Source organism: Dermacentor albipictus, unplaced genomic scaffold (genome assembly GCF_038994185.2).
Source record: "Dermacentor albipictus isolate Rhodes 1998 colony unplaced genomic scaffold, USDA_Dalb.pri_finalv2 scaffold_12, whole genome shotgun sequence".
Classification (NCBI taxonomy): Eukaryota; Metazoa; Arthropoda; class Arachnida; order Ixodida; family Ixodidae; genus Dermacentor; species Dermacentor albipictus.
The window spans coordinates 3,994,585-4,007,400 of NW_027225566.1; the positions used below are offsets into that span (position 1 = coordinate 3,994,585).

At 45.3% G+C, this 12,816-nt stretch overlaps 1 protein-coding gene across 5 annotated transcripts in view; it reads right to left on the bottom strand.

Moving 5' to 3' along the window:
- Hgsnat (Heparan-alpha-glucosaminide N-acetyltransferase) overlaps positions 1–12,816 on the bottom strand; it is a 350,851-nt gene that overhangs the window by 100,128 nt on the left and 237,907 nt on the right. For all 5 annotated transcript variants that reach the window (XM_070528495.1, XM_070528497.1, XM_070528493.1 and 2 more), the window contains one exon: positions 3,195–3,310. In XM_070528495.1, the coding sequence (XP_070384596.1) occupies positions 3,195–3,310 (116 nt within the window). The remainder of the gene's footprint in view (positions 1–3,194; positions 3,311–12,816) is intronic.

The window sequence follows — 12,816 nt, forward strand, 5'->3', positions numbered from 1 at the left end:
CTCCATACTTGGGGGGATGCCAAACGGTCGCCCTTTACACTTTCCAGACAGTGTCGTTTACGCGGGCTTGCACTTTGACATAGTTTTAAGGTGACTGCCGCGAGCGAGACCGTTGCAGTATCCACGGCAAGAAATGCGGAAAACAAACAAGAAGCCAGAAACATAGCACTTTGGAGGCGACATGGAGCTACCTTTCTGTCGGCAGTTTTCTGGGTGCAAGCGTCTGTTTTGCACACGTCACTCTTATTACACGGTGCATCGGTGGTGCGTGGCAGCGGAATCTATGCAAAATAGCAACAGCACGTGCCGAGAGCCAACCGCAACATTTTCTTGGATAGCCCATATAGTTATGGGCTATTATGAACTGATGGGTTTATGTGCAGAATGGTTAATTTTGGGTCTTTCATTATAACAATCTTTAAAAACAACGAAAAATTTAACGCGGTCCGCGGAAGTTCGTCATATAGAGGTTTCACTGTATGCACAAATTCAAATCTTCATTTCGCCCTTTAATGTCCGACGTATCACACATGCTTAGTTGAGTTCCATGTCTGAAAAGTCTTATTTAAGCATGCGAATTTTAATGGACACTGTAGTGCTACGATACACTGGCGCAAGACCACATCCTGTGCCACATTGGTCTCGGTAGAGTGCTAGGGCAGAGCTCCATAAAGTGCTACAGGTACTGACGTCTACACCACGTTGCAACTGCAATGGCCATGTCACGTGCCATGTCAGAACGACTGCCGCCACATCTTGACGGTCAGACTACTTTTCTTTGCAAGTATGAACTGAAACTCGGTAGTTTAGCTGCTGTTTCGTGTGCATATGTAGACAGGCTAGAGGTTTCTCATGTGTGTTTAGTATTATGGCTTGCAGCATTCCTGTGTCCCTCATGCTTACTTGTTTCAAGTATGAATGTGTTACTGCCACATTTGCACTGTGGCCTGTCTGGTTCTAAAGCGCTGACATTTGTGACAGTCTTGTTTGACAACATTTAACAAAAGAATGGATTTTTTTCTAAATTTATTATTTACCTAGTCTCAAAATATATTCATTCTCAGTGGTCATGAGAATTGATCATGGTCCCGTTAGGAGAAGCACACTTGCAGGGGTGCGGTGTTGCACAGTCTTTCATATATTGAATGTGGAGGTGAACGAGAGCTTCATACACGCGTAGTACAATGCTAATATACTTTGCATAGCGTTTTCCAAAGGGGTGTTGCGACTGTTCGATATAGACAATAATTCAATAGTTCTGGGTTTGATATATTTAAGTTCTACTGTAATGAATTACCAGATGTCACAAAGTAAATCTAAAATGCTTCTTGACAATATCAGCATGTAACAAATATATATGCTTATAGTTAATAAAGAACATACTGAAGGTACTGCTGTGTCAGATGAAACTCCATTACTATCACGAGGTATGACTGTATTGTGCCAAATACAATGTCTATGTTCAGCACTCTGGCTGGCTTACCTGAAGTGAATGGCTGTTTAGTTTTCACAAAGACGTTAGACGCACATACACACACAATTGAACGACAGTGGAATGAAGTCATACCTGAAGTATAATATCTCGTTAAAATTCAGCTTTCCAAGTTTCAGGAGTGCAAAGATTTCATATGTTCCTATAAGAGCTCGGTTCGCTGACATGTAGCAAAAGACCATCGAAAAAAAATTGACATGTCTCTGGGGTCTTCGGGCCTGATTCCGCAACAATCCACTTCATTTTCCATTATTTGGCTCTTCTTCATTCGTTCAGACACGACTTGGAGGCTGAGGCACTGCTGTCTTTGCTGGGTTCGCACTATCAGTGCCACACATGATAAATGTAGAAAATGAAATGGAATGCTACAGAATACGACCCTTAGTTGAGTCAAACCAAGGTAAAAGAAAAATGAGCTGTGTGAATTTTATTACGGTCGCAAAAAAAATCAATTACGCTAGTTTTATCCACGTGTTCAAAACCAAAGGCTACCTTACTGCCTGCTCTGCTGGACGCGCAGAGTAAGCTTAGCAGTTTGATGACAGATACATTGTTTGTGATGTTCCTAGATGTTAAGAGATTCAAAGCACTCCAGGAACATATATTTTCCCCCATCACTAGAATGACACACTTTACCGCAACAGTAAGCATGCTGTCGTAGGCACTCAAACACATTAAATTGCTCCAATGAGGGGACAAAACTTCACCATGTGGTTTCTCATTTTTTGAGCATATGTGTACAAGGGTTTGTATTGTTTTGTCTTCTTGCAGTGATAGGAGCTCTTGTCTTATGTGTTTACTTCGAGTTGTATTTTTGTTAAAGAACTCCCGAACACCCTTACTGGAAACATAAGTAACATGTTGGAATGAGTGCTATGCCTCTCAAGGAATACAATTCTGAAGAAATTTTTCAAGAGGCCCTAATATGAGCAGAAACATACAAAAAATGCTATGCTTTCTTTGTTTACTTATCTCATCAGTTACTTTGATATGAGACGGCACCAATAGCAATGTTACACCTATCCCACCTTTCTTCTTCCAACATGGTAATATTTCAAGGCTGGCATTAAACAAAGGTGCCCAAGAGCAACAAATTAGCATACCAACCATCCCTTCCCCTGCTTACTAAATCTGGAAGGTGTGCATGCATGTGCACATATGATGACTGAATGACTAGTGCCTGGGGTCATCGAGCCCACTATAAAGTCATTGCTGACGCCACATAGGGGAAAAAATTGAAGCCCCTGCAGAACTTTTGATGCTCTAAAGCTTTGTAGCTTGAGAAAAGTGCAGTACCGTTTACGCACTTGTTTGTAGTAAACTTTCAGCTGATGTTCAGTAATTGTGATCAACTGTTGAACTCTTGTGGCAAAACTACAATCCATTCCGAAATGCTATCTTGAACTTCTCAACTGTACTAGGAGTGGAATGTGGGCTGTGTCGAAGCGCCTGGTGACCATTCTTGTTATTGGCACAGTGTCTTTGAAACTCTGACAAAGGCTGCACTTTCTATTTTGAGGAAGTTTACACTTCTAAGTTCAGTGACACTGGAACATCAAAAACATCGAAATCGCTTGTACCATGAGATAAGCAAGGCAGCACAGTAATTGTGCAACATTAGCCAATATTGTTGTACGCCTCGTGTTCCAGCCCTCCAATGCTCTGCACTGCACTGTTGGAAGTGTGAGAAAAGTTGGCTCACTGCGGGCAGTTGGGCACGGGCCAAAAGAAGGTTAGGGCCAAGTGAAGCACCAGGATGGGAATCGCAAACAGCCACTCGGGCCAGTACGCTAGCACATCCCGCATGGGGGCCCACACCTGCAGACAAGAACGCGATACAAACTGTGGCAACAAATGTTTGAGCGCTTCAACTATGCTGATGAAAGGAATGGCAACAGGAGTGCAAAATACAAAGCAGCAAAACATTCTTACAGCGACATCTGTACTATATACAAAGTGTAGCATCGACAATGTGCATGGACCATGGATGCATGCCTCATATTGCCTGAAAGGCAGTGCCATTAGAAGGAGGAGGACTGCCTATCACCCCACTTCGCACAATACATTTGCCACATCTTCAATCCCATGTAAGTAATATGTGAGCTCTTGTGCCCCCTTTGCTATCACAATCACAATACATTTTCAATTGGAAACATAAGAATCATGTTATAAGCACAGTGACTTCACATTGTAAAAAGATCTTGAATCACTTTTTATTGTAGTCGAGAAATGTACTTGAGGTTAAATTAGACTATTTCAGAAATAATTTGCTGCAAAAAGTTCTTCAACGCGTTCAGCAGAAATTGACTTATTGACACTCAAACATACCGATCACGGTGCTTCAACTACTTCTTTGATGATTTGCACTTTGAAGGCGACGGTAGAGCCGGGTGTGCCCAGAATGCTCCGCCTACTGAATATCGCCGTGGCGTGCAGTTCAAATGTGATTTTTCATGTTCACGTAGACGCCCCTATTTCCCATTTTGGTGCCTACGATGTGCCAAACGAGGTTGACCTCAGCGAGCCACGGTGTGCACAGCCAGTGGACTCGTCGCGGCAAGTCGCGGCACACCGCGGCGGCGACGGTATCTACGCTATCTCGCAGACCGCAGCTGTATGCAATTGCAGTGTTCACTGTGTGCACCATAGGGCTAGACTGCGCCCTCGCGCTCATATGCCCCAGTCTGGTTGCGCTATGTGGTGCGGACCTGAATTGTCTTGCACCAACTTGACCAACAGATAGTAGCCATGTGGAACTTGCCCATTTTGAAGCTTATTACGAAGCAAAGTCTGCCAAAGCGTCTAACCATAAACGGCCAGGAGTGAGCATGCGCTGGTAAGCATGCGTGTGGTCTGACCTTAGGCTCCAAGTGGTTCGAAGTTAGACGATTGTTCAAAACTAGTCGAAATTAGTGAGAACCGATGGCTACGACAATATTAAGCAAGGTGGCTATAGGTTAAAGGGGCCTTGGAGCACTTTCATCAAAGTCGTGAAATTGTCATGAAGTTAATTTATAAACTATTTCAGAAATAGCTACTTTGCCGCAAAAAGTCCTTCAATGGGTTCAGCAGAAGCCACGTTATTGACAATCAAACATACCGCTCGCAGTGCTTCCGCTCCTTCTTCAATGACTTGTACAGCAAAGGCTACAGGGGAGCGGGGCATGCCTAGAATGCTCCGCCTACTGAACGTCACCGTGGTGTGCAGTTCAAATTTGATTTTGGGTGTTCCCGTAGATGTCAACATTTCTGATTTTGGTGCCTACAATGTGCCAAACGTGGTTGTACTCAGGAAGTCACAGTGCACTCAGCCAGTGGACTCACCGCAACACCCCGCGGCGGCCGCAGTATCTATGTTACGTAGCAGACTGCAGCTATATGCAACTGCAGCGTTTTATTTGCGCACGACAGGGCAGAGTGCGTGCAAGCACTCATATCTTCCTGTCTGGTTGTGCTACGTGGTGAGAACCAGCTTCTCCTGCACCAGCTTGACCAACGAACAGTGGCTACATCCTACTTGCGCCTTTGCTGCTAAGGCAGCGAAGTCGGCCAAGGTGTCAAACCAGGAGTGGCCAGGAGTGAGCGCATGCTGGCTAGCGTCTCTGTGGTCTGACCTTAAGTTTTGCGTGGTACGAGGCTAGTTGAGTGTTCAAAACTAGTCGAAATTGGTGAGACCTAACAGCCACGACACCAATAAGCAGGGTGGCCAAAGTTTAATTCCTACGCAGGCGGCCACGACAGAGCGTGAGTAGATGACAGTGAGCTTACTCCAGAAGTACGTCCTCATTATCGAAACTCGAAAGCAGATTTTTGCTTACTTTCAAGTGTTTATTAAAATGCATCGATAAATATAGACATTAACCGTAAGAAGAAGCCCACTTATTCAGTCACCCTTTTTGATTGATATCAGCGATTGACCAATAGCAGCCACATATGGGAATCTGCAGCCACCCCTTACGATTGATGTCAGCGATTGGCCAATAGCACCCACATATGGGAATCTGCTATATCGAGAAATAAAGCGTGCAGAAAAGAGTAACAGGCAGGCGTCTGCTGAAAAGAGCGTTTGAGAGAAAGATGAGTACGTGCTCCGCTTGCGAGATCCACATGCCACGCACGGCTGTAAAATTTGGCTGCGATGTCTATAGCAGCGTTTATTGTCCACGGACTGTGTTTTTTTCCATCCAGCCCAAGGGGTGGTTCAAAGACCCTTTAAAAGCGAGTGCATTTGAGCCAGTGTACATCTTGTTAACAACAGCTTTAAGCAGGTTGACACAGGACACAGTAAAAGAACCACAGGCTCTGTCCTGTGATTCGTGTTTGTAACTTGCATGAAAGATATATCGCATTCTATCAGCTGCCACTTCCAAGGAGGTAGCAGCTTGGCTGGATGCATTAGGCGAAGCTCGAGGAGTGGGACATGCATTTCATGACTAAGCTCCCTCACACGCAGCGAGAAAGGTTGTCTTATGGAGGGACGATTACGAAAGAGTGTAGCATATGTCATCTCGTTAACGGTATCAAAACACGGATGTTGAGGATTAGAGTGGACTTTCAGAAAATGTGTTTGGCTGATGTATGTTCTCTGCAGATGAAGTGACCACTCATTTGATTCTACATATAAACTTTGTATGGGACTCGTTCTGAAAGCGCCAGTGGCCAGTCGGATTCCTAGATGGTGGACTGAGTCTAGCATCTTTAGTGCGCTCGGGGTGGCAGAGTGATAAATCACGGCACCATAGTCTAGTCGTGATCGAATAAGGCTTTTATAGAGATTCATTAAACACTTCCTGTCACTACCCCATGTAGTCTTGGAGAGAAGTTTCGTTATGTTCATTGTTTTTAGACATTTTCCTTTAAGATGTTTAATGTGGGGGACGAAAGTGAGTGTGTAGTCAAGTATAACACCTAGAAATTTGTGTTCTTTGTTTGCAGGTATCTGCTGTCCGCGCAGTTCTATGCAAGGATCTGGGATAATTCCTCTCTTTCTTGTAAAAAGAACACAAGAGCTTTTCTTAGGATTGATCTTAAATCCATTCTGGTCTGCCCACGTTGACACTTTGTTCACGCCATGCTGTACCTGTCTCTCGCAAACTGCGAGGTTACAGGATTTGAAAGCTATTTGTATGTCGTCCACGTAGACAAAATAAAAGATGGCCGGTGGTAATGAAGCACGAAGCGTGTTCATCTTCCCGATGAAGAGCGTGCAGCTGAGCACACTCCTTGGGAAACACCCATTTCTTGCGTAAAAGGACGTGAAAGTACATTGCCGACTTTTACACAGAAGGTACGATTGCACAGATAGCTTTCTATTAGGTTTAGCATATTCCCATGGATGCCCATTTCTGACAAGTCTCTTAAAATTCCATAACGCCACGTTATATCGTACGCTTTCTCCATATCAAGGAATATGGATAAGAAAAACTGTTTGTGTACAAATGCGTGCCGGATATTTGCTTCTACATGTACAAGATGGTCAGTTGTGGAACGCCCTTCTTGGAAGCCGCACTGATAAGGATCAAGCATTTTGCTCTGTTGAAGGAATTGAAGGAGTCACCGATTTATCATTTTTTCAAACACCTTACAAATGCAACTTGTGAGTACTATTGGACGGTAACTTGCCACTGAGGAAGAGTTTTTGCCTTGTTTCAAAACAGAGACCACAATGGCTTCGTTCCATGCGGTTGGAAGGTACCCTGCATCCCAGATGGTGTTGGAAAGTGTGAGTAGTGACTTTAGTGTCATTGTGTAAGTTTTTGAGCATTTCATACATGATTGTATCAGATCCCGGTGAAGAGCTCTTGCATGCGCTCAAGGCAGCTCTCAACTCGGCAGCACTAAAAGGACAGTTGTACGGTTCATTCTGCCGACACTTTCTTTTAAGTGGCTTACATTCTTCTATTTGTTTATATTTGAGAAAGGGTTTTGAATAATTGGTGGAACTTGACACGCTCTCAAAGTGTCCCTAAGTGAGTCTGCCTGTTCAAGCAGGGTATCGCCTTCTTTGTTTACCAAAGGAAGTGAATATGTTTGTCGTCCTCTTATCCTATTGACCCTGTTTCAGACTTTCGCCTCATATGTATACGAGTTGATACTCGATAAGAACTTCTGCCAACACTCTCTCCTAGCCTGTCGGCGCGTTCTCCTGCCTTGGGATTTTACTTGCTTAAAGTTAATCAGATCCTCCGCAGTGGGAGAGGCGCGTAGCGACCCCCACGCTTTAGTCTGTTTCTTACGAGCGGTCCTACAGACATCGTTCCACCATGGAACATGCCGTTTGCATGCCAAGCCATTTACTTGTGATATGCATTTAGATGCGGCATCTATAATGAAGGCTGTAAAATACTGCATAGCAGTATCAATTCCTAAAGAAGACACGTCATCCCATCAGATACTTGTCAAAGTTTGGAATTTTTCCCAGTCGGCTGTATCAACCTTCCACCTAGGAGCCTGTGGTGGGTATTCGTTTTCTTTAGATGTTCTTAACAGTATGGGGAAATGGTCGCTTCCGTAAGGATTGGTGGTAGCTTCCCATTCAAATTCAGGCAGTATAGACGGGGAGACTATGCTGAGATCAATTGAAGGAAAGGTTTTATTTGCAAGGCAGTAATATGTGGGTTCCTTCTTATTCAGAAGACAAGCACCAGAAGAGAAAAGAAACTGTTCAACAAGACGACCTCGCGCGTCTATTCGAGAGTCGCCCCACAGGCAGTTGTGCGCATTGAAATTCCTAAGAACAAGATAAGGTTCTGGCAATTCATCTATCAAGGACTGAAATTCATGTTTGCTTAGTTTGTATTGTGGGGGTATATAGAGCGAGAAAATAGTGATAAGTTTGTTTAGCAAAACCACACGAACCGCCACTGCTTCTAGCGCCGTTCGTAGCTGATAACGTTAACACGCTATGCTTTTTTGAATTATAATTGCAACACCGCCCGATGATGCGATTGCATCATCGCGATCTTTGCGAAAAGTAACATGCTGTCGGAGAAAGTTTGTGTGTAGTGATTTTAGGTGTGTTTCCTGTAGACACGGCACTTTTGAATTGCGTTTGTGGATAATCTCTTGCACATTATCAAGGTTCCTAAGAAGACCCCTGACATTCCATTGAATGATTTGTGTATCCACGTTAAAAGTAAATAGGTGCTTTGTGTACGGAAACGGAAGTGTCGCCTTAGATTACAGAGCTCTTTCGAGGCCCTGTAACCGGAGTTTTGCCCTTTTTGAAGCGTTCGAGGGAGCCTCGCCGCTCCTTAGGCGCTTGGTGCGCCTTCAGGATAGGTGTAGTGTCCATTGCCTCTTGTGAGGCGCCGGACACGTGCTCTTGCGAGTGAGAAGTTTCCCGAGAGAGTCCCACTTTTGAGGGCAAGACCCCTGCGCCCACCAGCCCGGCGGTCGATGGGGCTCCCTGAGGGATTTGGCTGCGCCGGCAGTTGCCAGCGCTGGAAGGGGCCGGGTAGGTTGGGGCCGCCTCGGCTGCGCCCAACTTCGGGGTCGGTGGCCCCGTCTGCTGGGTTCACGGAGCAGCGCTAGTTGCAACCGCCGCGGGGGCAGATGGCGTAACTGCCGACTCACGGCTTGTGGGTCGGACAGCCTCCGGAGGCCGTCGTGACACTGCCCCCTGACGCACCACTTCGGCAAAGCTGGCCTTAGAAAGGTATGCAACCCACCTGCGTGCCTCTCTGAATTGAATGTTTTCTTTTACTTCCATTGTGACTATTTCTTTTTCTTTCTTCCACGACGGGCATGACCGCGAGTATGCGGCATGCTCGCCATCACAGTTCACGCAGTGTGGAGCGTTTTCGCATGTTTCAGAGGCATGGTCACGGGAACTACATTTTGCACATGTCTGCCGGCCTCGGCAGTTTTGGGAACTGTGGCCGAAACGTTGGCATTTCAAGCAGCGGAGAGGATTTGGAACATACGGCCTGACCCGTAGCATTACATAGACGGCCTCGAGTGTCTCAGGCAGAATGCTTGAGGAGAAAGTCAGCACACGATGCTTGGTTTTTATCAACTTCCCGTCGCGCCTTAGCATGATTCTTTTAACATTGATCACGTTTTGCTCACTGCAGCCATCCAACAGTTCAGCTTCTGTGAGTTCCATCAAATCGTCGTCAGAAACAACACCACGGCTGCTGTTCATAGTTCCGTGTGGGGTTACTGTTACTGGGATTTCCCCAAACGACTCAACTTTAGGAAGGTTTTCAAACTGTTTCGGATCGCGGATTTGCAAACGGAGATCGCCGCTAGCCAGTTTCGATGCTTTATAGCCTGTACCAAGAGTTTCGGTGAGATACTTAGACACGAGGAAAGGAGAAATCATTCTCGTGGTCATTTCAGGTTTGTTTGAATGAATTACATGGAATCGGGGCAAGTTTGGCGGCTGGTTTCCAAGAAATTGGAAAGTATCTTCGGTGGGCCCTCGTTTCTGAGGGCGCTCAGGTAGTCGGGGAAAAGGAGTGGCCGTTAGAAGTATGGTGTTTTCGGCAGGGATGGCCGCTGCCCACCATGGAGCCCAACCAGGGGACGACACGGGACGGAAATATTCAGTTCTGCGCACGCCATCGGTACAACCCCGCTATAACTGAATACATATACGCAAGACTGGATATAGTGCAGAAGGTAAACCCTCGCTGCCTACGAAGCCGGAAGTAATATGAAAATAAAGAGAGGACAGGCAAGATTAAAAGTGAGAGAAAGACGAAGGTTTGAGGAAGAGAAAGGAAAAGGCAACTACCGATTTCCCCCGGGTGGGTCAGTCCGGGGGTGCCGTCTATGTGAAGCAGAGGCCGAAGAGGTGTATTGCCTCCGCCGGGGGGCTTTAAAGGTCCAAACACCCGGCATCGGCTCAACCACCAGGATCTCCTTTTCCCCAAACACGGCTAAGCCGCGCACGGTTACACGCGGAAGGGTCCAACCCTCGTGTGCTCGGGTACGTGGTGTGGCGACACACCAAACGCCTGTTGACGCATACACCCCTGCGGGGAAATAAAGACGGTGGTCGTGCTGAATAGTCAGCAATTGCTGGTGGTAGGTGTTAGGCCCTTACAAAGGGTTGCTTAAAAAACTTTCTCGCCAACAGGCAGGTAATCAGTGGTGACTATTACACAGTCACATTCCATGATGAACTATTCATAATCTAACACAGTGACGAAGTGCGACTGGCGAAACGCCGTACTGGTTGCTTTGCTCGAAGCCTATGGCAAGAAATGAATGTAGAATTTTTTTTACAACACACAGTTGTGAACTGATATACACCTTAAACAGGTTTCCTAACTTTTTCTTTATTGTGAAGCTACGAATGCAACTGAATGCTGTGCGTATTCTGATGCTGCCTATGCTGCCAACGTGCCCTCTTTTGCCTCTGGCTATATGACCACCGTGGCTAGGGTGTAGTAGAATACTTCTGACTGGCACGACCGTCTGCCGTGGAGAGGGCCTTTTCGTGCAGAAAAGAAACGGCACCGCTGCGGTCGCCCACTCTTGAAATCGCCGCCTAGCCTTGCCGGTGGCTGCATGCTGGTGCGTTTGTAGAAACGATGAGTTTCCACAAAATTAACATAAAAATGGATGTTTCATCGCAACTGAACTACATTGTCAGCCCGGCTACAGCTAATCTGCGGCGGGTGAGCACCTGGCAGGCTCAGAGAGGTTGAGCAAAATGTAACATGAGTGGCTGTGGTGAAGCGCTGACAATAACGTCATTCTAGAAATCTGTATTATTAACCTGCTCCTTGAAGGTTGGATCAAACATCACTATTGAAGCGATCAGTGCCCGTCATTATTCTTATTGCCTGTTTATTATCAAGTTTCCTGTAAAAAAATGCATTCTAACTAGCTCAGCGGAGCGTGTGAGCAGTATTGCAAGGACTATATAATTATTTTTAATTCATTATCAATTCTTCTGAAGGCTACTGGTGGATAGTGCCTAGTATCAGAATCCTTATTGGAACTGTAGGAAGCTCACATTTACGTCCTACATAAATACATCCGAAAGGAAGTATCAATTTGTTCGAAATCCAATGCACCGTTTTTGATCACGTTTGTTGCATTTGGAAAGAAGACCTTCAAATGATCAAATGAAGCAAGCAGAATTTTATTAACGCTGTCAATCTTTTTTATACAAATATCATAAAACAAAAAAGAAGGAAAGCATCAAATTTAACTCAGTACTGATCGAAAATGCCACAAATGTGATGTATTATACTGCTCTGAAGTACATCTATAATTTCTGAGAAGGAATTTTGGAAAGTTTTCATAATCATTGTAAATATTTCTTCTGAACTGTTCATTTACATATCACATTTGTCTGCTCGAGATGCTAGAACAGGTACAGTTTACACAACGGCAATATCTGTTTTTAAAGCAAATTTACAGATTTATAAGCATTGTTCAATTTTTTTTCTTTCACACGCTCACTTTCGTGAGTTTCTGTGGGGAGTAGAGCATCTGAAACCAAATTCTGCTGCCCATACTTGCTATAATTCCACATTCTCTCTTAAATGCAACACATTTCGCTGTCATAATCAGACGCGAAGTGACGCCATATTGTCAGTGGCCACGGTGCCAGTGTTTCCTTGGTTAGATATGAAGTCAGATTCGGCAAAAAAATCGGCACCAGTCAGGTTGTAGAATTGGCATCGCTCTTGGAACTGAAACTTCTGTTTGGTTAATTACGTGCACATAGTCTCTCACGACGAAATGAGGCTCAAAAGTGAAGCTTGCACACAGGGCGATCGGCGTCGAGGGGCTTTCCAAGTCTGCACAGGTTTCTCTCCTACACAAGGCGTCACGCTTCATCTCTTGGAGCTTTAAAAAGCAATACCTTGTGGCCTTGGTCCGTGCGATCATACCTGCAGTATTGCACCCGGGCGCATAGCAATGATTTAAACTGTTTTTTTTTTGTTCGTGTTCATAACAAATGAGCGGCAGCACTCGCACGTGCTCACGCACACCAGCATTACAGGTCAGAACACATCAACTTGCTTCAAGTGTGTGTGACGCCAGCGCCACCGTTACTTTCTCCACAAGAGGAGAGACTGGTATGCAAAGCACATCCGCTTTGATTCTAGTATAATTATAGTTCTAGTAAGCGCTATCGTAGCTTCACTCGCTCTCGAAAGCGGATGCAGGGAGTGCCACTCCAGAAGTTTTATATAACTGCCTTGATTTAAACAAGCCCGTCGTTGGTGGTTGGGAACACGTCACATTGCAATCCTTTAGCAACACTCTCAAAAGAAAATATCTAGAACTGTTTGCCGATAGACACAGCCCAAAGTGGAGTTTGTGAAGTGAAGTTTATTCAGCTCTTCAAGCAAAAG